The following is a 26,643-nucleotide window of genomic DNA, read 5'->3' as shown; positions in this document are numbered from 1 at the left end:
CAAATGGCTAGAGTGCTGAATTTGGAGTCAGAAAGACCTGAGATTGAATTCTGCCCCGACTCTTACTAGCTGTGTGACCTTAAGAAAATTGCTTAACTTCTCTGGGCCTCAGTTTCCTCATCTGTTTCACTTTTAAATTGAGGATCCTACGTTCTGTGATCCTGTAACCCTATGGATGAATGCTTGTGTTGGCACAGGTGGAGGACTATGGGTAGCCTGGACCTCCACAGTTTAGGAAGGACATCAGAGGACACCCACCAGGATGGGGAAGGGGAATTGAAAGCTGGAAGGGACTTTCCAGGGTCTCCAACCCCTCATTATATAGATGAGATACTTGAGTGTCAAGGATGTTTCATTTGCCCAAGAGCTCCCAGGGAATTAGTCAGAGAGTCAGGATTCAAATTCAGGCCCTTTGACTCAAAATTCACTGTTCTTTATCATGTCATAGGAGGATCCCTGGAAGGAACTGGGAGAGTTTAGCCTGGAGAAGACTCTAGGGAGAAACAATAATGTTGTCAAGTGTTTGAAGGGATGTCTGGTGGAAGAGGGAGGAGACTCATGTCCACTGTGCCCTAGAAGGCAGGGGGAGGAGCAGTGATTTGAAGTTACACTGGGGAAGATTTAGGCTCAATGGATGGAAAGTCTTCTTGCCAATTAAGGTTGTCTCATAGTGGAATAGGCTGCTTTGGGAGGTAGTGAGTTCCCCCTCATTGGAGGTCTTCAAGGAGAGGATGGATGACCCTCAGTCAGGGATGGTACAATTCCATTCTTGTTTAATCAATCAAACAACAGCCTTTTATTAAGTACCTACTGTATGCTAGGAATGGGGAATAAGAGAGAAAAAGTAAACCAGTCCCTACCCTCAAAATACAAAGGTACAAAAGAAAAGACACTTTGATGGGGGTGGGGAGACTGTTGTTGCCATCTTTTGGTTTCAAAGAGGACCAATGACATCACAGGGTGGTAAACTGGGTTTCAGTGAGGCAGAGTTGTACAAAGTTGTCAGCCTCGCTCTCTCCTCCAGAGTCACTGAAGTCCAGTGGTAGGACAAAAGTTATGAGGATTGGCGATGGCCTAGGATGCAGTGAGTGACCTTGGTGTCTTCCATGACTGACCAAGCTCTAAGCACTCTATAGCACCTGCTTTAGCTGCCTTCATGACCATTGGAATGAATTGTTCTCATTCACCTACTTTGCCAGGGAAGTCTTCACCTGCTTGGGGTAGACATCCCCCCTAACTCACTGACAGGTTTGGAGCCTGTTGGTTACCCTCAACCATCCTGTTGAGATGGTTTTACAGGGGTGTGGCCGCTGCAATGCTACACCTTCTTGGAGCCACAGGTGAGAGTTGGGGGACAGATGGACACCAAAGGTAGATGAGCAGCCCTGAAAAGGGCTTGGCAAGCCCTCCCACCAGAGGGGCTAGTGCTCCATCTCTACCCCTTACATCTCTACCGAGTACTAATAACTTAAGCTGAACCTTTAAAGGACCTGGGGGTTCTAGGAGGCAGAAGCAAAGAGGGATAGAATTCTAGGCATGGAATCCAGAGAATCTGTGCAAAGGTTTGTAGGTGGGAAATGGAATGTTGTATACAGTGAACAGCAAATAGGTTGGTTTATCTGGATCATAGTTTGCAAAAGGGAATAATGTTGTAGCCAACTTGGAAAGGCAGGTTGGAGCCCAGTTGTGTATGACTCTGAATGAAAAACAAAGGACGTTAGTAATATGAGCTTGGCACTTATGTGGAAAAAAGATTGTAAAGAGGAAGGATTGGAGGCAGAAAGACCAATTATGAGGCTAGTATAATAGTCCAAGTAAGAGGTGATAAAGACCTGAGCTATAGGGGTAGCCATGTGAGTGGAGAGAAGGGGACTGAGGTGAGAGATGGTGAAGAGGTAGAAATGACAGGAGTTAGTAACTGATTGGATATTGGAGGGTTGGGGATGGGATGAGGTAGGGGGAAGAGGAGAGAGTGACTCCAAGGTTGGAAGCACTGTTCATTCAGATATGGGTTGGACTAGATAGATGGCTCTTTGAAATCCCTTCTAACTCTGAGATCCTCTGATTCTATTTTGTGAACGGAATTAGATTCAGGTTCCTAGCTCTGTAACCTTGACCAAATTGTTTGCCATCTCTGGGCTGCAGCACTTTCTTTCTTGTCCCTTCCAGCTCGATCATTCTGTGATTCTTCTACCATATGCCAGGGACCCGTTAGCAAGTGGAAACACATGATGCCAAAGCCTGGAATACAGAGCTCTTTGTATAGTAGCACGGGAAGGAAGGTCCCTCCCAGGAGCCTCAGGGAGCTTGAGGATTTCGGGGCAAATCAGTGAGGAAGGAGTCTTAGTCAGAAGCCCTTTCTGCACCCAAAAGCCCTGTCTAATGCCTCGAAATGCCCCACAGTTTGAATGTTAATATCTTTTGAGCTCCCCACATCAGGATGGGTCCTTCCTGGGGAAGGAAGGAAAGAGTAGCTGATTCTAAGCTCCATTTACTACATCAAAATCTACCCTCAGAGTTGGTGACCTTGGATGAAAGTAATATAAATGGTGGCCTTGAGGAATTTGATTAACTTTCCCCTGCCCTATGTGGACAAGAAGAGTAACCTGAGTAATGCTTGGGATACTTGGTCCACCACTGGACCATTTCTGTGTGTCAAGAGCAACCATCTGTAATATTAGAGGTAGGAAGGGCTTTGGAGTGTTGGGGCCAGCCTACCCTACCAGGGAGCCATGCCAAGGATTTGCATGAAGTACTATCAGGAGAAATATTGTTCCAAGAAGAGGGTGAATAGAAATATGTACCATCCCTCAAAAGCAATTGGAGGGGCAGCTAGGTGGCGCAGTGGATAGAGCACTGGCCCTGGAGGACCTGAGTTCAAATATGGCCTCAGACCAAACACTTGACACTTACTAGCTGTGTGACCCTGGGCAAGTCACTTAACCCCAATTGCCTAAAAAAAAAAAGCAATTGGACTTTTGTCCCAGAGTAGTGGTGATGGTAGAGGATCTCTTCTTCCTTAAGGCAAACCTCTGGTCTTCTGGTCCTCCAGCTTCATGCTGTCTGGTACCACCTCTGATGCTCCTGACTCTCCCCCAGGGTTGCCCTCCTCAACCATCAGGTTTTTCTGCCTTCTCCCATCAGCAATGCCATGAGGATTTGGGGCCCAGAATCTGGAAGAGACAGGCTCTTCCTTGTCCCAGAGTGATTGCATCCTACCAGGTGGAGGGAGGGGGAGCTATTCTGATTCTCCCTACCTACCCCCAACTGATTCTGCCCCACTCATTGAAAGGCCTAACTTAATCTACCATTAGCATCACAGCATTCTAGGTATGGTTAAAAGGGATCTCTAAAGGCGGGGGTAGGCCTGCTCCATCTTTTTACAGAGGAGGAAATTGAAGTCCATGGAGGTAAAATGACTTGCCTAGGGCAATACAAGTAGTAGGCATCAGAGGCAGTATTGGATGCCAGGTTGGCCAGGGCTCTTTTATTTTTCATCCTGCCTCCATGGAAGGGGAAACTCCTAGTCAGACACCTGATTGCGTGAGACTTCCTAAGCTCTGCTAGAGATATGGGGCAGTCAGAGAGGATGCCTGTGGGGTTCACCCCGATAGCACCAAGAGCATCCAGCCTGTGTGTGTGTAGGGGGAGCCTCTCTCCTCCCCTCCAGGATGCCACAAGTGGACTCCTTCTAAGGACATGCCCAGCTGGGGGCAGCAGAGCCCCACAGCTGAGGCAGCTGCTTTCAGGGAGGCGGAGCAAGGATTGCAGTCAGCTCCAGGCTGCTGAGCTGCCTCTGCAATCAGTTGTGATCTGGGTTTCCTTTCCCTATTAGGAAAGCTGCCTTTGCAGGTAGATAAATGTGTATTTTAAGGAGGAATGCAGTTCTGAGCACATTTCAACCTCCCGTAGAGACTTGGATGTCCTTGCTGGTACCCAGGTGATGATGACCTGGAAGTCCCGAGGCCCCTCTGACAGTCAGCCCATTCACCAGGCCCTCTGGGCCCTGGGGTTTCTGAGGGAGGGGTCTCCTTCCTAGCGCTTGTACTTTAAGGCCTGCAAAGCATTCCCCAGGTTGTATAGTGTGGTGATCCCCACCCTTCCCTACTCCATTTATAGAGGAGGAAAATGAGACTCCCTGAAGGCTAGTGACTGACCCAGGGTCATTTAGTTAGTAGGTGCCTGAGGCAAGACTTCAATCTGGACATCTGCCTCTGGGCTCAGGCCACTACCATATCTTGCCCTTGTCGGACACAAAATGCCCTTTAACAAACCTGCCTGGGCCTTATTTGAGTAGACAACTGGATGGCCTAGCTTTTTTGTAGCCTGGTGTGCTAGTAAATGTTCACTGTCCGGCTCTTGGAAAAAGCCCACTGCTTTTCTAAGCCTAATCTACATCATTAATATTTTCTCCTTCACTTTCTTAATTCTAGACATTCCACAGAACAAGTCAAGCCCTGATTTGTAATGTTTGCCTATTTCCGAAATATATATGCTAACCCTGACGATTAACAATGAGCTCTTGTGAGCTGGTTCAAGCTGGCTCCAGCATACCTTTCCTCACTGTCAGCCAGGAAGGCATGCCAACAATGCTGAAGGGTTTGGCCAGCTCCTATGTGGTGTCATGGGAAAAGCCCTGCATTTGGAGTTGAAGAGCTGGGGTCTGAGCCCTACCTTTGCCACTTATTAGCTGTCTGACCTTGGGCAAGTGCCTTTTCCTGTCTGGACCTCAGTTTCCTCATCTGTAAAATGAAGAGGGGTGGATCAGACAGCCTTTGAGGTCCCTTCCAGCCTTAGATCTATCATCCTCACCTCCCTCAGTTTCCTCTTCTGAAGGGCTTGGACAAGCTAGTCCCTGAGGGCCCTGCCAGCTGTAACTCAATCCCATGCTCCAGGAGGCAGAGGACTTTGTGATCCATGCCATTGTCTCCTGCACTGTGCCCACCACTAGGTATTTTTACCACCACTGGGGTGTGATTACCCCATCTAGCTAGTGGGAAGCCCTGGGCTGGCTTCAGTCACAATTGGGTCAGTGGCACACAAGCCTCATTCTCAAAATGGCTTAGTCATTGGGCTCTGTTTTTCCTTTCTTCCTTTTTTTTTTTTCAATGAGAGGGGGAGAAGAGTAAGGAGAAGGAATCTAGTGATAGGTTGCCAGCAAAAAAGAAAAAGAAAGAAAATAGGGCATGGAAGTATTTTTTAAAATGCACAGAGGAGAAGAAAAGGAAGTCCAGAAGGAAACACAGATGAGCAGGACAGCTTTGAAAGTACCAAGTAGATTTTTTTTTCAGCAAACTATATGTAACAGAGAACAGTGGCTTCATATGTAAGCCTCTTTTCCTGTCCTACTTTATATATGGAAATATTCTCTTTTTTTGGTATTGAAGTGCAGAATAAAAAAATTTTAAAAGAAAAAAAAGATATTTCCTTGAAATTTCCTTCCAGCTTGGGCTCAAAGCGGTTATGAATGATTCCCCTTTCCCCCATCATACCTCCTTAAGAGCACCTTAAGGGTTGCAAAGCACACGTCATTGGTCCCATTTGACACAGGAGGAAATCAGGGGTCACACAGCTATGAACTATCTGAGGCAGGATTGAAACCCCAGGCCTCCCTGATTCAAGGTCCATCACCGTAGCCACTCGACCACATTGGTTTTTCACTCTTAACATCCGTTCTGTGAATAACTTGCTTAAAAATTTAAGCACAGTACTCCTGTCACGGGGGAGAAATTGTGGCACTAGATATTCTCAGAGGCATTCACTAATTATTATTGATTTCTCTTAGTGGCCCAAATGAGTCCATTTGTTAAAGTCAGGTTGAGTGATTGGCTTCTTAGAGGAGGTCAGAGTTGGAAGAGACCTTGCGGATCATAAACACCAACCTCCTGTCTGGTTTGGGAATCTTTTCTACACCATCCTCCTTTGACAGGTTGGTCCTCTGGCCTTTGCTTGAACACCTCCAGTGATGGGGAGCTCACTACTTATGGGGCAGCTTCTTCTTGGCAGCTAACTGGGGGTCTTATACTATACCTTTGTATTCTTGCAAGGCCAGTGTGAGGTCCCGTTCAATGACTGATTTCTAGTGCTCAGGATACATGTGCTATTGGAATAAACTGGAGCTAAGCCACAGTGGTGGTGGGGGGGGGGAGAAGGGGGAGATGGAGAAGAGGCAATGATACCTTAGTCTGATTAAACTCTTACCTTCAAACTGGGAAACGAGGCTAGCAGCCAACTGTGAGCAAGGGAGATGTAGCAGTGGGTCATGGTAGAGCGAAAATGATGGAAAAGAAAAATATTCTTCCCAAACATTACTCACCAAGAATCAATTACCATCTGCAGGACAGAATAGAATGAAATGTGAGTTAGAAGGAACCTTGGGGACCATCTAATCAAACTCCTTCATTTTGCAGACTAGGAAACTGAGGGCAAGGCAGAAGAGGCAATCTGATGGCCAGTACAAATTCAGTTGGAGGGTGGGAAGTAGCAGAGAGAGATGCCAGCCCCCACAGCATGCTGTGACTCCCTGGGAGCCAGACAAGGGCCAGGACTCTAAGAGCAGAGGTGCCACACATAGGCTGCTGGGACCTCCTTGGCACCAGATTAAAATGTCATTGGGAAATAGCTCACAAAATAAATAAAAATCCAATAAAACATTAAAACTAAGTCAATATGCTGCCCATGGGGATCCTTATAGATGATTTAATGGCTCCCTTTCTATTTAAGCTTGATACTACTGTTGGGGAACAGGAATAGTGGCTCTGAGCTAGGGAAGGCATGGATCACCTTAGGACAAAGAGCTGATTACCACCTCCTAGCTCTCGCTCTCACTCTGTTCTAGAGAAAAGAAGTGAGTTGTCCAAGGCTAGTATATCTACATTGAAAACAAATAGTGAGTACCCTCCATAGCAGAATGGTTTAGATTACAGTGCTTCTTAAACTGTGCACTGAAGGGGTTGAGAGTAGAAAAAGTCTAAGAAGCCCTGGTTTAGAACAAAAACCAGCTGAGGCTGAAGATAGAGACTGGGATTACATTTTGTTGTTCAGTCATTTTTCAGTAGTGTCCAACTGTGTAACCCCATTTGGGGTTTTCTTGGCAGAGATACTGGAGAGTTTTGCTATTGCCTTCTCTGGCTTATTTTGCACATGAAGAAACTGAGACAAACAGGGTGAAGTGACTTATCCAGGGTCACACAGCTAGGAAGCGTCTGAGGAGGGATTTGAACTCAGGAAGAGTTTTCCTGACTCCAGGGCTGACATTCTATCCACTGCAGCACCACCTAGCTGCCCTGTGAAAGTAAAAGGTAATAAGAAGGCAAGAGCTTGGGAATAGAGATATGTATCAATCTGCGTTTCTAGTTAGTCTCCCTGCCTCAGATCTCTTCCCCACTCCAGTCCATCCTATACTTGGATGCCAGAGTTATCTGCAAGTACACAGTTGACCGCGTCACAACCCCTTCCCCCCATTCCATAAACTACAGTGGATCCCTATTATCTCCAGAATCAAATCTAAAATGCTCCATCTGGCTTTGAAGGCCCTTCACACCCTGGACTCTTTCTACCTTTTCAGTCTTCTTAGAGTTAGATTTTACCTCCTCTCCTCTCCTCTCCTCTCCTCAGTGGCCGCCTTGTTTCTCAAGACACTCCATCTATTGTCTCCACACCTCTGCACTGTTAGTCAGTCAATAAACATTTATTAAGTGCCTACTATGTGCCCTGTCTGTCATGTTCTGGCCCTCTATCTCTGCCTTCTTGGGCTCAGCTCAAGTCCCTGCCTCTGTAGGAGGCCTTTGCTGGTCTTCCCTCCCTCACCCTCCCCATTATCACCAACCTGTCCCGTCTAGATCTTATTTGTACGTAGCTGTTTGCATGTTGACTCCTTTGCCTGCCTGAGAGCAGGAATTTGCTTGTTGACTGACACTGAGTACAATTTTCAGGGTGATTATGCTCATTGAGTTGGGTTGAGGCCTGTGCAGGGGCCCAGTGGCCTTGCTTCCGTTCAATCAGGAAAAGTTCACTGGGGTAAAGGTCATGCAGCCTGTAGTGAGGAAGGCACAGATTTCAAGAACGTGAAAAAGGGGAGAGATAAGATAGCATGATGAAAGTGGAAGGGAGAACTCAGTACTGAAGAACCCCATTGTAAGTCTGATCCAGATTGTCCAACTCTATGAGGAATCCTAGAATACCAGAGCTTGGAGGCTCTAAGAGGCCAGCTAGGCCTTCCACCCCCCTTTCCCATGTTCTAGAAGAGGACACTCAGGTCCAGAGAAGAGGGGCAGCATGGGTCAATGGAGAGAGTGCTGGCTTTGGGGTCAAAGGACCTGAAGTTGAATCCTAGCTTTGCCACTGATAAACTGTGAGACTAATGGACAACTTCCCTTGTTCTTTTGGGGCCTCAGTTTCCTCATCTGCAAAAGAGGGGCTGGGGAGTGTTGGACTAAATGACCTCCAAGGGCCCTGCTAACTCCTAGTCTATTGAGCTGCAAATCCTATTACTTGTCCGAGGGCTCCATGGTAGCAGAGACAAAACCAGAGGCCAATTCTCTCGCTCCCGTGCAGGGCGCTTTAGAGCTGGGAGGTCTGCACTGCACCACCAGTGCTGGCATGGTCCTCCCCTATTGCTGGCTGATCCCAGGTCTTTGCCCAGAGGGCACTTTGCAGATTAACATGCTCAGCCATTTGGCTCAGTCTCCCTCACGGAACCTCAGTAAGCCAAGGCACAGCAGTGCTTGCCCAAGTTGGCCCAGCAAGGCCAGGGCCAAGACGTGGGAACCAATGAGGCCGGGCTGCCGCAATGCTCTCTTCAGGCAATCTATGTTCTGCAGTGTGCCCTTTGCCAGCTCCATGGGGCAGTGTGTTAGAATAAGGGGGATGGAAACTCCCTTGCCCCCGGCCTCAGTGATAGTGAAATCATTCATGTTGGGACCTGGGCCCCCACGTGTCTCGAGTACCCACTCAGCACCTCCCAAAGCCCCTACTTAACACTCACCTTGCCTACTTCCCACTGGATGTCATGTGGTATAGTGGATACAGTACTGGCATGGATGTTGGGAAGACCTGAGTTCAAAACCTGCCCTTGTCACCTTTCTAAGCTGTGTGACCAGAGGCAGGCCATGTAGCCCCTGCAGACCTCTGGAAACTCTTTCAGACTCAAAGTTAGAGGTCAATAGGCCAGGATGGGAATCCTGAAATTGGAGGTCCAGACCCAAACTCATCCCTGCTACTTACCAGCTCTGTGACCCTGGGCAAGTCATTTTGATTTTTTATTTTTTGATTTTGATTTTAAATTGGATTTTTTATTTTTATTTGATTTTTTTTCTCAATACACATAAAATTTTTCAGCATTCCTTTTTTTTTAAAATTGGGCATATCACTTCTAATCCTTTTAAGCTTCAATTTTCTCATCTGGAAAATGGGCATAATAACAATGATAAATCCTCTAGAGCAGTGATGTCGAATGTAAATAGGAACTGGGACCACTATCCATTCATCAGGATCCCTGCAGGCTGCATGTTGACTTGGGATATTATCTCTTTTATTGTATTTTTATTATTATTTTTAGGCAATTGGGGTTAAGTGACTTGCCCAGGGTCACACAGTTAGTAAGTGTCAAGTGTTTGGTCTGAGGCCATATTTGAACTCAGGTCCTCCTGACTTCAGGGCCAGTACTCTATCCACTGCACCATCTAGCTGCCCCCTTGTATTTTCATTTCTTTTCTTTTAAATATTTCCCAATGACATTGGAAGCTACACTGGGGAATGGTGTGGGCTCATGTGTATGACCTCTCTGCCCTAGAGAGTTGCCAATGAGAGTCAAAGGAGATAGCATAGTGGATGGACAGGCGATAGCGGGTGGACAGATAACAGCAGATAGACAGGTGTACAGCCCTTTGGAAACCTCTAAGTGCTCTACAGATGCAGTGCTCGTTATGAAATGAGCCCAGCAGCCAGTATCCGCTGTCCAGAGCACCACCTTTTAATGGGGTCACCCTCCTGGCTAGTTACTTAAAAAAAAAAACAAAGGCTACCTTCTGTACTCTGTGTCCATCAGGTTTCTGGGTGCTCTGGGAGGGCGGGAGACGTGAAAAAGGCGAGAATAGCCCCAGCAGAACGTTGGGTTCCCCGTGTTAACCTGTCTAGCATCCCCCAGGGCAAAGTCCATGTCACCAGCCAGGGCCATGTGGCTGATTAAGTGCTCTTGGCTTTCTCCAGCATCAGCTCACCCATGAGCAGGACAGCTGCCTAGGCTGGGCCCCATATCTCATGTGTGCCATCTCTCAGGATCAGTGCCTGAGGAGTTACCCTGCCCAGAAGAGGAGGCCTGCTTTAGTTACAGCTACAGCTCAAAACACCCTGTTATGAAATAACTCAGTTTGTGGAGCCAAAAGGCAAACCGACTTGCCTGGGGGGAGTCTTTCTTTAGAGTTAAACCTGTCTGCTTTTTCCTGGGCAATGCCAACAACAGATCCCATTTCTCTTAGCACCTTGAGGTTTGCCAGTGGCTTGCCTGACCGTAAGCTGCTCAGGGGAAGTATTACCATCTATATTTTACAGATCAGGAAACTGAGGCTTACAGAGGGAAAGTAAGTTGCTCAAAGTTGCATATGTCCCAAGTGGGATTCAAATCCAGGTGTCTTAGAGCCAAGGCCAGTGAGGGTTATTGTGGAGAATGGGACGTAGCTTTGGGTGAGGTAGAAGATGGCAGGGTGCCAGAGGCAAGCTGGGCAAAGGCATTTCTAAGGGCCAAGGTCAGCTTGAGGGCTCAAATTTCTCCTATCCTCCAGGTACCAGGCAGATTGGAAGGTTCATTTTTATTCTGCTTGTCCATACCAATATGGTGGCACCGTGCAGCTTTTCTTGATTGTTTGAGGTCATATGAACTCCCAGATCAACAAGGTATCCTTGAGGCTGAGCTGATCTCTTTATACCCTCTTCACTCTTCATACCCTCTCCATGCTCTTTGCTTTATTAACATTCTTGAACATGGGGGTCAATATGGACTTTATATCCTTTCTCAATCCATTTTCAAGCCGTTGTCTTGTTAATTTTCAAGTGCCTTGGAGCATTATGGGACAGGAATGCCCAGTCGGCCTCTGCTTTTTACTGTTCATTATTTTTCATAGTGCTAGGGTTATCTCCTTTGTCTTCCAATAAGCTAAATCCTTTGAATCTCTTCTCATTAGACAATTCCCTCTTGATGCCTGGCCAGAACCATTGCTGCTGCTTTCTCTAGGCCTGGCCTGGTAACAACTCCATTCTCTGCTTTGAGAAGAACCAATGACCCCCATGGCCAGTCCACTTTCATTTTGGGCCCAATCTTCCTGTCTAGTTACTAGTACTCTCTCTTGATGTTACTTTGTCTTTACTTGTGTACGTTTTCTAGACAGGAAGTAAGAATTACTGTGCTTTTCTCTGTATCCCCAGCTACCCCTATAATGCCTAGCCCAAAGCAGACGCTTAACAAATGTTTGTCGAATGGAACTGAACATGGCCCCTAAGCTACAGGGCATCCTAACTTCCACTCCCATTGAGGAGTCTTGTCCTCAGGGTTCTAGGGGTAGCCCTGAAGGGTGAGCAGTGGCACCCTGAGGTATTGCTAAAGCCCTGGAAGAGAGCTGCCACATTTACATGATTTTCCAAAACTTCCCTTCAAAATGGTGAGGATGACAAATTCTCCCTGCCTTCAAAACAAATAATGATGGAAAATTAATTCTGTTTTGAGATTTGGAGAATTCTCCGATAGACTTTGGAATCTCTTTAGACATTCTGGTATCACAAGCAGCAGTGGAGATCATTAAGTAGATGCTAAAGTGATAGCTGTTATTGTTTTGTTTGGACAAATATGGTACCTGGGCCTGATGTGGTACCAGCTGGGAATGTCACCTATCTGGGAGCTTACTGGAGTAAGCACCTGACCTATTTCTGGCTTTTCTTAATAACAGTTTCATTCTTGAGAAGGTGATAAGGAAAGTGGCAATTCTGGACCTTACTCTGGGCAGCAAAGAGGAATTCAATGCTGAAAGGAAATGATGGGAAACTTGGGAAGAACGGCCCAGTCCATCTTACATTTCCAACTCAAAGCCTTTCATCCTGTAGGTAATACTTACTAAATCACCTTAGAAAATTTGGGCTAATAATAATAATAATAATAATAAAACAACCACAACAATTATAGCAAGTCTTAAACCTAGTTTAAAAGGAGGAGGTTGAAACAGATAAATTCCTACATCCCCTCTCACCTCTAAGTCCAAAGAAGCATGTGAATTAGAGCTGAAATGGGTGCTAGAGGATCTTGGGCAAGTCATTCTTCTCAGTTTCCTCATCTATCAAATGGGGGGATTGGACCAGATACTGTCAAAAACATGATCCAGGGGCAGCTAGGTGGCACAGTGGATGGAGCACCGGCCCTGAAGTCAGGAGGACCTTAGTTCAAATCCGTCCTCAGACCAAACACTTGACACTTACTAGCTGTGTGACCCTGCGCAAGTCACTTAACCCCAATTGCCTAAACCCAACAACAAACAGACAAAAAAACATGATCCAGCACTCCTGTGTAGCCTGAACCAGACACAAATGTAAATGGGCAATATTTAATGAAACAGATAAAAATAGAATGGAGATAATGTCAATATATGGTTTTTAAAGTTAATATGGTGGCCTACAAGGATCCTGATGTATGATTTAATGGCCACAGTTCCCACTGGTCTAAGGTACCTTCTAGCTTTAAAATGATGATACTCTGGCCTCTGACTAAATTCCTTCTGTCTTTTTTTTTTTAATCATGTCTAACTCTCTGTGACCCCATTTGGGCTTTTCTTGGCAAAGATACTAGAATGGTTTGCTATTTTCATCTCCAGCTCATTTTACAGATGAGGAAACTGAGGCAAACAAGGTGTCATACCTGTGTCTGAGGCCAGATTTGAGAGGGTGGGGCTATTATTAGAGCCAGCTCTAATAATACAATCCTATGCACTTGGGCTAATTTGACCACCTTAACTAACTTACGGTAATAAGAAAAAAATTAGGAGAAAAATCCACTGAAAATGAGGACGTTGAACTAAATGATTTCCAAGATTCCTTCCAGCTTCAAAATCCTTTAGGGCTTGTTAAAGAGAATGGGGCTGGCAACCAGAGGAGCTAGGCTCAAATCTGCTTTGCCATCCATTTACTGTGGGATCTTGGGTAAATTCCCTAGCCTCTCTGGTCCTCACTGTCCTTATCTATTCAATGAGGGATGTATGTATGAGGCCCCCTTCAGCTCAACCCCCCCCCCCCCAAACCAACCAATAACCCCGTGAACTCTGACTAATTAAGTAATGCTAATTAATTTCTAGAAATAATAAAAACATTTTAACAAAATAAAACTTAATTTCTAGTAATAAGAAAATATCTTAAACAACAGAAAACCAATCTAAAACAAGGAGCCAGATTCAGGGCCAGAGAATCTGGGCTTGAAAAAGGATCCTCTGCTATTTATTAGCTGCGTGGTCTTGGCCAAGTCATCTACCTTCTCTGGTCTTCAGTTTCCTCATCTATAAAATGAAATCTTAGAATATTTATAATAATGATGAATATTTTTTAAAAACCACAATAAACTATAAAGAGTAAGTTGAACTAGATATTCTCCTTCTGGATCAGGAACCCGATCTAAAAAACCCTGCTCTGAAATTGACTTGCTGTGTGACATTGGTCAAAACACTTGACCTCTCTGGTCCTCAGTTTTCTCTTCTATAAATTGATTTTGTTGGAATACATATCGTCTCAGGCCCCTACCACCTCTAAGCCTATGCTCCCATGAAATGTGGTTAATTAACTAATGTTAATTAATTCATAGAGATAATTTTTTTTTTAGAAAAACAAAACCAAATCTAACAAAGCTATTGTACCAGATGCCCTCCAGTGGACCTGAACAAAAGAATCTGACCCCAGCACCATTACTCTGCCATTTACTTGCTGTGTGATCTTGGGAGAGTTACCTAACCTCTCTGTTCCTTGGTTTCCTTGAGTGTAAGGTAAGCTGCTTGGACCAAATGCTGGCTGAGGTCTCCACCAGCTCTAAAAATATGATCCGAAGCCCTCTGGCTACTTAAATCCCCTTAGCTAATTTACAGTCATCATTAAAATATTTTAGAAAAACAAAGAAACACCTAAAGACTAGATGGTTTCCAAGAATCCTTCCAGTTTGAAATCATTAAGTACAAAGGAAGGAGACTAACCTGAGGCAGAGCCCCTGGAATCCAAACCTTGCTTTGTTACTCCTTTACTGTGTGATTGTGGCCAAGTTCCTTGACCTCTCTGGTCTACAACATCCGCTTCAGGAAAACGAGGAAGTCTAACTAAATGATGTACAAGGCCCGCTTCAGCTAAAAAATGATGATCTTATGAACTAGGAATAATTAAATCACCTTAATTAGTTTATAGGAACAATAAATTTTTTTTAAGGAAATGAAACAAAATAAACTGAGGCGATGGCATCAAGTGATCTCTAAGACCCTGCAGAGCAGTAGCAAGAGAGCAGGACCCAGAGCCAGAGAATCTGGCCTCTCTTCTGATACCACTTGCTGTGTGATCTTGGGTTAGTCACCTACCCTCTCTGTTCCAGTTTCTTCAAATGTAAAACAAGAGGATTGGATTAAATTATTTCTAGGGCTCCCTCTGACTCTAAAAATATGAACCCATGAACTTTGACCAGTTAAATCACTTTTACCTTGTTTATAGCAATAGTAAGACTATTTTAGATAAACAACCCTCTAATAAGTATGCTGGACTAGAGAATCTGCAGGATATGTTGTACATCTAAGTGCAAAGAAGCAGCTGGTTCAGGAATCCAAGGACCTGGTCTAAAAAATTCTGCTCTGAAATTTACTTGCTGTGTGACATTAGCCAAAATACTTGACCTCTCTGGTCCTCAGTTTTTTCATAAGATAAGTGACCAACTTTTTCTTCTGCAAATTGATTTTGTTGGAATATTATCTTGGGCCCCTTATCACCTCTAAACCTATGATCCCATGGAATTTAGCTAATTGGCATTAATTAATTTATAGACGTGGTTTTTTTAAACCAAAACCAAACCAAATCTAACGAGTATATTATACCAGATACCTTCCCAACCCACTGGGTACAGAGGCAAGAGAGCTAGACCCTGAGCAACAGAATCTGACCCAAGAACTATTGCTCTGCCATTTACTTGCTGTGTGATCTTGGGCAAATCACCTAACGTCTCTGTTCCTCGGTTTCCTCAAATGTGAAATAAGAGATTTGGGCTAAATGCTGGCTAAGGTCTCCGTCAGCTATAAAAATATGATCCAAAGCCCTCTGGCTACTTAAACCCTTTTAGCTAATTTATAGTCATCATTAAGATATTTTAGCAAAAAAAAAAATCCACCTAAAATGAGGAGATATGATTTTCAAGCCTCTTTTCAGCTCTAAATTATTCAGTGCATAGGAAAAGGTCACATTCCAGTTCCTTTTCCTATGCACTGAACAATTTAGAAAACAGGCTTGGAAATCATATCTCCACATTTTAGGAGGACTCAAAATCTTGGTTGCTACTCATTTGCTGTGTGATCTGGAGGAGATCACTCAACCTCTCTGATTCTCATCTTTTCAGAAAAAAACTGAGGAAGTTGGATTAATTGATGGTTGTATAAGGCCCTTTTCAGCTCAGAAATGATGATGTTATGAACTCTAATTCATTCACTTTAATTACTTTTAATAGTAAAACTTTTTAGCAGAACAACCCCCAAAACAAGAGATTGTACCTGGTGATCTTGAAGCCCCTGAGGGGCAGTGGCCAGAGAGGTGGAGCCAGAGCCAGAGCCAGAGAATCTGGCTCCAAAACCTTTGCTCAGTCATTTCTTTGCTGTGTGATTTTGGGTTAGTCACCTAACCTCTCTGGTCCTCACTTTCCTCATCTGTAAAAGGAAAAGGCTGGACAATATGATTTCTAAGGTCTCCTCCAGTTCAAAGCCTATTATCCCAAGAAATCTGACTCATTAAAATCACCTTAGGCTTGATTCTAGCAATAGGAAAAAAATTTTAGGAAAAAAATCCCTAATGAATAGGTGGATTAGAGAATCTGCAGGATCCCTTTTCCAAATAAGTACAGAGGAACAGCTGGAAGAGAGCTAGTTTGGAAACCTGAAAACCCAGTCTAAGAAAATCTGCTTGGAAATTTACTTGCTGTGTGACATTGGCCAAAACACCTGACCTCTCTGGTCTTCAATTTCTTTTCTGGAAAATGATTTCCTTGAAATGGTTAATGTGGAAATATGGAGTACAATGGCTATTGAACTGGAATAGCTATTGTTTCAGGCCCCTACTTCCCCTACACCTACTATCCCATGAACTCTGCTTAGCAAAATAATCTCAATTTATAGACTTAATAAAGATAAAACCCCTCAAATCTAAGGAGGGGATTGTATCAGATGCCCTCCCAGCCCACTGGGTACAGGGGCAAGAGAGCTGGACCCTGTCACTTACTTGCTGTGTGATCTTGAGCAAGCTACCTAACCTTTCTGTTTTGGTTTTTTTTTTTTTTTTTTGGTTTTCTTGAATGTCTAAGATCTCAATAAGCTCTAAAAAACATGGCTATGGCTAATCTCAGCTGGCTACTTAGATCCCCTTAGTTAATATATAGTCATCATTAAAATAGTTTTACCAAAAAATGCTACCTAAAATGGGACTATACCAGCTGATTTACAAGAACAAGAGTTCCAGCTCCAAATTGCTTAGTTTGGGAGAAACACAATTGAGTTGGCAGCTAGAGAACCTGAGCTGGCAATCTGCTTTGCTACTCTAGTGCTGTGTGATGTTGGCTTAGTCACTTAACCTCTCTGGCCCTCACTTTCTTTATCTGTAAAAGGAGAGGCTGGAGTAAATAATGAACAACATATAAAGCCCTCTTCCCTTCAGAAATAATGATTTCATGAAATCTGACTTAATTTATAATCATAATAAAATATTTTAATTAAAAAATGCGGGGGTTGGATTAAATGTTGTCTAAGAACTCTCCTAGCTCTGAAACTCTGATGTTTTGAATTTTAATTAAATCATCTCGTATAATTTTTGGCAATAAAAATTTAAGATATATTATATACTTATTATTATGTTTATTATATATATTTTTATATATTTATATTTAGAGAAAATAGAGAAAGGAGAAAGAGAGAGGAGGGGAGGAGAATAATTGGAGGAGGTAATCTCCAAGATGTCTTCTGCCATCTGGTTACAACAATCATACTCAGAAATTTGCTGTGTGATCTTGGACAAGTCTTCTAACCTCTCTGAGGGACCTTAATTTTCTTGACTCTTTAGGTCTCCATCAGCTCCAAAAATGTGATCCTTTGTATCCTGGCTAATGAAGTCCTCCTAGTGAATTTACAGTAATAATTAAAAGGCTTTTAGGAAAAAGAGGAATCCACCTAAAATGAGATTAGACCAGATGATCCCAAGGTCTCTTCCCACTTCTAGCTCCCAAACTGTGATCTTAGGAACTCTTGCTAACTTGTGGCAATAACAAAAATTATTTAGCAAGACAGAAAAAAAAAAGAAAAAGAAAAACAATATCAATATTCCTGATTGTATTAGAGGTTCTCCACAACAGTCTTGCTTTCAAGCCTCTGGTTCAATGGGAAAAACTGGATTTAGAGCCAGAGGACCAGGGCTTAAAACCCTTGTGTTGCTACTTACTTGCTGTGTAATCTTGGCCAAGTTACTCACCCTCTCTGTTCTGCAGTTTCCTTACCTATAAAATAAGGGAGTACAGCTAATGTTTTCTAAGACCCCCCCCCCCATTCAGCTCTAGAAGTGTGAGCCTATGAACTCTGGCCAATTCAATCACCCTTGAAAATTGGCACTAACATTTTTTAAATTAGCCTTTTCTTTAATCTCTTAGAAAGCAGGCTGGAATAGATGATTTAAGGAAGCAGAAAGACTGGAGCCAGAGATAAAGAATCTGGCCTGAAAAACCCTCTTCTCCTCTTTACTTGCTGTGTGACAAGTCATCTAACTTCTCTGGTCCTCAGTTTCCCCTTATGTCAAATGTGGGGGTAGGACTAAATGTTGTCTCAGGCCTCTTCTAGCTCTAAAACTGAGATTATAAATTCTGGCTGATGAAATCACTTTATCTAATTTTTGGTAATAAAATTTTTATTAAGCAAATAAAATAAAACAAAACAAAATCAAATGGAGGGGCTGGAATAGGTTTAGCCTTAAGATACATTCAAGCTGTAACATCTGTGGCACATCCAAGACTCTGATCTTAAGCCAGAAGTCCCAGGCCCCAAAACCCCATTCTTCCATAATTTGCTGTGTGATGCTTGCCAACTCATAACCTCTCTGGTCTTCAATTTCTTTACATGTAAAATATGGAGTTTGGACTAAATTTCTCGTGTGGTTGCTTACAGGTCTAAAATTATGACCCTATTAACTCTGGTTAATTTGTGGTAATTCAAAATTATAAAGCAAAAGCAAAAAGCAAAGCAAACCAAAACAAAACAAAAAACCCCTACCCACTCCCAATAGTGGGGGGTCATGTTAGATGATGTCCCAGGATCCTTTTCACCTCTGTGTTCTGTGGTGGAGTCAAAAGAGAGCTGAATCTTCAGCCAGAAGATCTAGTTTTAAAATTCTGCTTTGCCACTTGCTGTGTGTCTTGGAAAAATCACTTAAGGTCTCTGGTCCTCACTGTCATCATCTGTAAAAGGGGTGGGGTAGGAATCAATGTTGTCTAATGTCTCTTTGCAGCTCTAGGCCTATAATCCCATGAACTCTGGCCAACCCTATCTTCTCAGAAAATCTGTGGTCACATTAAAAATAATTAAGCAAATAATAAAAGGGAATTGGACTTTATTTCTAAGATCTCCCCCTCACTCCGCCCACCCCAAGTCCTTATAATAAGGCCCTAACTTTTTTTTAGTGACCGAATTTTTTTAAATTTAAAAATCTGTGAGTATTAAAAAAAAGTTTTAAGATCAAAGGAAGCAATTCTTAATTGAAAGAACTATTTTGGGTCACTTTGGGGCCACCCAGTATTTGGGGGACTCCTTGCTCACCCAGGCAGTTGAGGTTTCTGTCTGGGAATGAAAAAGGACAAATTATCCATTGGGGTAGGAATTTTTTTCTTTTTCATTCACGTAATGAGTTCCAAGTAAAGGTGGAAATGATTTTCTGGGCTCTCTGGGAGTTGCACCCTGTACATCACCATGCTCCTTTCTGGGAGTGGGCCAGAGAACTTTCAGGTTTACACATTGGATGGAGGGTGCTTGAAGCTTCGGGAAGTTCAGGGTTTGAATTCAAGCTCTGGCACCTACTGACTGATGAAGCTCAAGACTCTTGGCTCTCGGTGCCTTAAACAGTTTAGAGACCAGCTCCCTAACCTTAGGAGGATTGCGTTCCATCTGAAATCTGTCGATCCCTACCTCAATTACTTAATGATCTGGTAAAAGTTATGGGGTGGGGATGGGGGGGGTTGACGAACGTTGGATGTTTAGCGAACCACCTGCAGTTGGACGTGGATCAATGTGGGCAGGGCTTTGCACTTTGTGGATAGCTTCGGGGTACCAGGAATAAAGTGAGTGGAACCAAAAACGTAGAGAGAGGGCTTAAATGCGAAGGTGCAGGCTGTTCTGGGGAGGTGTGAATGCCTGGCTCATTAGCCTGAGGGGGACGCTGCCTCCCCTCGAATCCTCTCACGGCCTTTGGAAGTTCCCTTTGAACATTGCGAGCTAGACCATTTAAGCTGCTGGACTAGCTAAGATGTGCCAGATTGCATTGACTCCTCCAGCCCTGGGTGACCGAGATGCCTATTTAAAGACCAGGCACAGGCTTCCTGCTGTTAAGAGTTCAGGCCTGGGCTAGGATTGCCACTCAGACTTTGTGTAAAGGGAGTTGGGGCTATTGTAGGCACTCCGTAGTCAGTTCTGCCAAAAGGGGGGTGGCCAAAGGTCTCCCAAGGGGGTTTAAGTGCTTACAGGTGTTTGGGAGGTTGCCCCTGTCATTAATTTTGATGTCGTAGGTGTTACGTCGGAAGTCAGGTGGTAAAGATTGCTATAAAAGCTCGGCCACCTCGGCCGACTCAGTTCAGCAGCGATGTTTCTGCCGAACGCATCTCGGCTGCTGGGGGACTTGCTGCCTGCGGTGACCGGCGCTGCTGGCCAGGAGGGCGCTGCCTCCAGGGATTACAACCCTTACTGTAAGCTCCGAGGCTGTGGCAAGGGACTGCCAGCCGGCTCGGGGGTGGAGGTCTGGGCCGGGGGATTTTTCCAGAGCTCAGCTAAACCAGCAGCACTTTGCCTGCCTGCGGCATAGCGGTAGTGGGGACTATCCCTGACTGTGGCTTCAGAGAGGGACTGGCAGGGAGGGTGGGGTGGGGTGGGGGCGTGGGGGGTGGGAGTGAGGGTAGGGAGGTGAAGAAACCCAGATTTTTGTTGTTGTTGTTGTTGGATAAGTGACCAGATTTCTCTTCCTCTTCCTCCTTATGGGGAGAAAGGGAAAGAGAAGTGGAGGGAGAAGAGGAGTCCAGGGATCCCCCCACAATTGGATCTGAGACAAGCCAGGAATTTGGGGGATGGAGTGGGAGCAAGGCAACGAAGTCTGGTCTCCATATGCTTTCTGAGCTCTGTTCTGATCTCGGACTCTCCTCGGTACAGGAACAGCTGCAGCACCCTTCCTGGGGGCTCCAGGTCCTCCGGCAATGCTCTGGCATTTTATGCAAGGCAGCAGCTTCCTTCGGGGGACTCCGGAGCCCCAGCCATGCCCTGGCACTTTATGCTTGGCGGCAGCACCCTTCCCGGGCTCCCAATTCCCTTCCCGGGCTCCCGATTCCCTTCCCGGGCTCCAGGTTCCCTTCTCCCGCTCCCGATTCCCTTCCCGGGCTCCGGATTTCCTTCCCAGGCTCCGGATTCCCATCCCGGGCTCCAGGTTCCCTTCCCGGGCTCCAGGTTCCCTTCCCGGGTTCCAGGTTCCCTTCCCGGGCTCCAACTTCCCTTATCTATGCCCTGGTACTTTATGCGCTCTTTATGGGAAACGGCAGCACCTTCTCGGGGACTTGGGAGTCCCAGCCATGCCCTGGCACCTTGTGCTAGGTGGCAGCGCCCTTCCTGGGGTTCTGGAGCCCCAGCAATGCCCCGGCACTTTATGTTCGGCAGCAACTTCCCTCCCAGAGGTTCGGACGTCCCAGCAGTGTCCCCGCACTTTATGAGCGGTGGCATTGTCCATCCCAGAAGCTTAGGAGCCCCCCCCCCCGGGCTCTTTAAGAACCATGGCAGCACCCTTCCTGGGAGCTCCAGAGTCCTGGTAGAGACCCGGCACTTTGTGCACAGTGGCGCCCTTTGTGGGGGCTGCGGAGCCCCAGCAGTACCCTAGCATTGCTCTGGTACGAGATGCGCTGAGGCAGTGTCCATCCCGGGAGCTCCGGAGCCCCGGTAATGCTCTAGTAATTTGTGCAAGGCGGCAGCACCCTTCCTGGGAGCTCCGGGACCCCGATAGTGCCCTGGAATTGCACTGGCATTTTGCGCGCCGGCGGCAATGTCCATCCCTTTGGCTCTGGACTCCTGCACTGCCCTGGCACTCTGCGAGTCGGCACCGCCCTTCCTGAGGGCTCTGGACCCCAACACTGCCCTGGCGACTCTCTGGGCGCTCTGTGTGAGGCGGCTGCGCTCCTCCTACGGGCTCGGGAGCCCGCACTCTGTAAGCAGCAGCTGCGCTTGGCAGGGGGAGGGCTCAAGAGCCCGCACTCCGTGCAGGCGGCACTGCTTGTCTGAGGGGTTCTGGCATCCGCGCAAGTGCGCGGCGGCGGCAGTAGCCTTTCTGCCTTTCAGAGGGCTCGGGAGGCACCAGATTGTAGGGGAGCCGCCAGAGAGCTCCTAAGCTCTCGCTTCTCTGACACCGACATGCCATTGGGCACCACGCCCTGGAGACAAAAGCTCAGTGCCAGGGAAATTCGAGCGCTCCAGAGCTGGAGGTGGGAGCGTCTTCAGGCGAGCGGGTGGTGAGCAGGTAAAGACTGAGGCAAAGTTCCCTCCCCAGGACGGACCCTTGGTGCCGCCCCTTCGGAGAGAACTTAGGGATACAAAAGCTTGAGGGAGTCGGCAGACACTTAGCAGCCCTCCCCTGGACTTGGGCGAGTCCGGGGAGTATCGGCTGGGGGCCGGGAGCTTGGACTGGGTGGGTGGGATGCTGGCTGTGGCGGCGGCGCTCTCATTCTGTCTCCTCTTTCCCCAGCTTCCACCACCATGGAGGCGGCTCACAATGACACTACTACTGTCCCTGACTGGTGGCAGCCCAAGACCCCTCGGCCCCAGAACGTGTTCCTGACCAGCTTCTTGTCCTTGCTGCTTTCTTTCACCATCGTAATGGACCTCGTGGGCAACTCGTTTGTCATCGCTGCCGTGACCAAGAACGACAGACTCCGCAACCTCGGTAAGCTGTCTGCACCCCGCTGCAGTCCCGTGTGCCGTGCCCCTGCTCCCTCCTTGGCTATCTATGTCCCCCATGCCTATGGTAGCCCCGGTTCCAGAGAACCAGCGACGCCAGGCTGGCATAACGGCACAGTGAGGAGACCTTACAGAGTTAGTGCCCACCTGCCCAAGAGCTGCACACCACCAGCAAGCCTGGGGGGTGGGAGTGGAGGGTGCGAGATAGAGTCTAGGGCCGGAGCTGGCCGCACCTTCTACGGCCACTCTGTGGCCAGGCAAATGCCAGAGTAAAGGAATTCTTACCGAGCTCCATTTCAGGAGGGACCCAGGGCTAGCTTGGGACGGGGGTGACCACAGGGAGGGAGAGGAGGCAGGGGCTGGAGCCACTAGGATTCCCGCAGCCTGCGGCGGCGGCCCGTGAGTCCGCATAGCAGCCAGAGTGTCTGGAGCTTGAATCCAGCTCTGAATGCAGGGAGATGGGAGGGGCGGGTGTCTAGGACCAAGAGACGCTCCCCAAGACTAAATGTCGGGGTCTCTAAGCTTAGGTTCCTGGGGATCCCTAGCTGGGAGTGGGGGGCTGCTGTCCTGAGGTTGGACAGAGGCAGAGAGCCGAGCAGGTAAGTGGTGAGGCTGCCGAGGGGCTTGGGAGCGGCTGGCTGCAAAGCTAGCCCCCAGGAGGCTTGGAAAAGCCTCCCCGTTCCTCCGGGGTCCCCACACTCGCTCTGCTGGGGCTGGCAAAGAAGAGCCGCTCTCCTTGGCGTCCAGAGCAGGACCGAGCCCAGGTAAGTGTTCAGGCTGTGAACAGACGCCGGGGAAAGGACAGGAATGTGTCTGTGTTTGATTGGGAAGGGGTCCTTGAGTCCTTAGAGGGTCCCAAGGCTGGAAGCAGGCAAGAGAAGTTGCCTGCCTAGGGCTGCCAGAGCCAAACACGGCGAAATTAATTAAGTGCAGGGCTTTGGGGAGCTGTGCAGAGCCAGGAAGTGGGATGAGTGGGGGTCGCCAAGTCCCTATGGGGGTCTGAGGCTTGGGGTTGGGAAGACATCTGGGAGACAGGCTCCTTCGCCTAGGGCTAGGAAGAGTGCTTGTCTGAAAAGCGTCTTTAAAAAGAAAAAAAGAAAAGAAAAGAAAAAGAAAGAAAGAAAAAGTGTGTGTTTGACTGAAGTGCTGTGCTGCAGAGGCAGCTCCTTCCCCTCCTCCCCCTCTCCCCTCTTTCCCCCTTCCCCGCGGGACACCAAATTGGTGGGGGTTGGCTCCTGTGCCTGTTTCAACTCCCCAGCACTGCTGGGAAAAGCTTCTGAGGGTCTGCGTGGCCGCCACTCCTGGGACTGCAAAATGGACACATTCACCCCCCTAGACCTGGGCAGGCAAAAGCCAGGGAATATAGCCAAAGCCTGCAGAGCCCATGGGAGGGGGGCTCAGAAACACCCTCAGGAAATGAAGGGGCTACGTAACTTGGGGAGAGGTCACAATCCCCTACTGGCCAATTTGGTATCTAGAGCTAATTCTGTCCTAAGTATGGTCTCCTCTGCAGAGGGGAAGGAGCAGAGCCCCTCCCCCCCCAATATTTAAGTTGGTAGGGGGTCCTTGCAGGTTACCTTAGGGTTTGGAGAGAGCCTAGCTAAAGCCACACTAAACATTCCCTCCTCTGCAGAGGGAGAGGGGCAGAGCTCCCAAATATCAGGTGTCTAAGATGGTAGGGGGTCCTTGCAGGCTTTGGCGAGAGCCTAGTTATAAACTCTTCTGCAGAGTGTGGGGTACAGAGAGCCTCCTTACTCTCCCCCTCAGTTAAATATCAGGGTGTCTAAATTGTTAGGGGGTTGGACAGAGACCAGATGAACCTAGTCTAAATATGTGCTGCTCTGCAGAAGGGAGGGGCAGTAAATGTCTGGGTGTCAAAGTTGGTGGTGGTGGGGTCTCTGTAGGCTACCCTTGGGGTTAAAAGGAACCTAAGTATGGGTTCCTCTGTAGAGGGGGTTAGAAACACCCTCTCCAAGTAAAGTTCAGAGTGCCTAGGTGGTAGAGGGTCCTTTACTGTCCTTGTCTGGTGTTGGAGAGAACCCAGGTAAATGCAGAATTAAATCCAGCCTAAGTATGAACCCTACTGCCAACTTGAGGGAAGAGGCTGGTGAGCTCTCCCCCTAATAAATATTGGGGTGAAGTTGGTTAGGGGTCCCTTGTGGAACCCCACTGCCCTCCTAAGGTGGCAGATGAGTGTCAGGTTGTCAGGGCTATATCTAGGGGCTGCTGAACCAGTGCCTCCAAGCAGGGAAATGAGGGGGGGAGTAGAGAGAGGGAAAAGCTATCTATTCATTCATAGCAATCCCCTGAGGAGCTAGGGCCTGTGAAGAGCAGGGTTTAGGAGCTAGGTGAGCTTAGGTGCTGCCCAGTATAGGAATTTGGGAAAGCTCAACCATTTTGGGGTTCCCAGTATCGTTTGTGTGTGTGTGTGTGTGTATGTGTGTGTGTGTGTGTGTGTGTGTGTGTTGGGGAGGCAGGCAAGCTGCAAACTAAATACCTTCTAAAGGCCTTTCCAGCTCTAAAATAATGATGATGGGAACCTGGCAGAGCTGTGGGGCAAGGGAGGTGACCATTTACAGCAATCAATTCATAGGGGTACAGTTGGCAAGGAAAGAGGGGTGACCTAATGGCCTTGTGGAGGGAGCAAAGTGGCTGGATTTCCCTAGGGAGGCCAATGAGAACACTTAGCCAGTGTACCAAGGCACGCACCTTGCTTTGATTGGCTAAGCCTGGCACGGCTGGCAAAGACGATGCCCTGGGTGGGCACACCTTGGTGCAGTATCTGGCCATCTTGGGGAAATGAGTTACCCCCTTCCCCCAGTGGCCATGGCAAAGTTGCAGTGGCTAGGGTAGGGTAGACAACCATGCTACAGAATTGGGGATGCCAGGAGCCAAGCAGGTTTGGGGGAGGAGAGGTGGAGCCTAGCAAGAGTCTGGGAGGAAGCGGGCACTTCTATGTCTGGATGTGAGCTGAATACAGGGCAGTGCTGCAAGTGGGCAGGGTACTTCAAATTTCACCCACCCATCCTACAGAGGAGGAAACTGAGGCTCATGCCATGTAAGGTGTCGGTGGGGATGAGTCCCCTCTTCTAGGGTACTTGTCTAAGTGGGCTCTACTCTCTGAGCCTAACAATAAGGAAGGGAGTCTCTGCTTATCACAGCCCCCAGCTCCAAATGCAGTGAGAGTGCCACCCAGTTAGTTCCAGGGACCTATGCCTTAGGCAGGAGTATGAGGAGCCCCAGTAAAGACCAGAGGTGTGGGGCCAAATCCCCCTCCCCCAACCAGGCTGGGCTGAGCAGCAGCCGGCAGTGGAGTTGTAGGGAGGTAGAGGAACCAGCGCTGGGAATTAGTGACGACTGCCTGTTAGGAGGGAGGCTGCTAGCCAAGGCACAGCTGCCAACAAGCCTTGCCACTGAAATGAATGAACTGAAAAGCTGCCCAGATGGGGGCAGAATCTTCCCAGAAAAGAGGCCAGTCTTGGCTCTTGTTCCAACTTCTGGGAAGGTGGCAAATCTTAGCCCCAAGCCCCCCCCCCCTTCCCCCAGCTCTATAGTTCAGACCTTCCTATAGGACCAGCAGCCTGAGCTGACTCCAAATCCATCATGGGCCTTGTTTTTCTTTTCCCTCTCTCTTCTACGAATTTGTGAGAAATCCCCAAGAGACAGATGGTGCCCCTGCAAAACAGCAGAATAGTATTTCTGCCCCAGCTCCCCAGGGGCGCTCCACGACCCTCCCCCTTCAGCAGAAGCAGCAGGGTTTCAGGGTCAGCCTGCTACCACTCCTCATACCTTAATTAACAGGCTGCTTCTACAGTCAGAGATTGGCTGTGTTGTCTTCCTTCATATAGGGAAGCAAGGAGCAGGAAGGAAATGCGATTAAACTCTAAGGGCATTTTGCGTTGTTAAAAGCATTAGCAACTAAGAAATAGACACTGAAACAAGACTTTCAGGAATGGGCAGTAATTTCACATTTTTTCTCATTGCCCGTGGATGGTTCCTCTCGGCTTCTTCACTTGCACAGCAGCCTGCAGCCTGCATCCCAGCCCGATTTTCCAAGCCTTTCATGTTTTTTTTTCTCTCTCACTCCCTCTTTTTCTGTCACCCCCAGATGATGGTACTATAGCCTATATGACTGCCTAGCAACGGTCCTGTGTGGAAATCATTGCAAATAATGGGAACAGTACTTAGGGAAAGGAGAAGGTGACAAGGG

The 26,643-nt window shown here is 47.2% G+C and overlaps 1 protein-coding gene across 2 annotated transcripts in view; it reads left to right on the top strand.

Annotated features, from left to right (window-relative positions):
* The window catches only part of GPR50 (G protein-coupled receptor 50), a 64,396-nt gene that overhangs the window by 23,457 nt on the left and 14,296 nt on the right, over positions 1–26,643 (top strand). Inside the window, exons 1-2 of one of the 2 annotated variants that reach the window (XM_020975064.2) lie at positions 20,074–20,191; positions 22,222–22,419. In XM_020975064.2, the coding sequence (XP_020830723.1) occupies positions 20,089–20,191; positions 22,222–22,419 (301 nt within the window). In that variant the 5' untranslated portion in view covers positions 20,074–20,088. Of the gene's footprint in view, positions 1–20,073; positions 20,192–22,221; positions 22,420–26,643 lie in introns of those variants that run through there. The other variant, XM_078147773.1, reaches the window with a different exon arrangement.

The sequence above is a fragment of the Phascolarctos cinereus genome, unplaced genomic scaffold, assembly GCF_003287225.1.
Source record: "Phascolarctos cinereus isolate Bilbo 61053 unplaced genomic scaffold, phaCin_HiC Scaffold_8;HRSCAF=390, whole genome shotgun sequence".
Classification (NCBI taxonomy): domain Eukaryota; kingdom Metazoa; phylum Chordata; class Mammalia; order Diprotodontia; family Phascolarctidae; genus Phascolarctos; species Phascolarctos cinereus.
The sequence above is the reverse complement of the archived record's forward strand: the minus strand, read 5'-3'. Positions and strand labels throughout refer to the sequence as shown.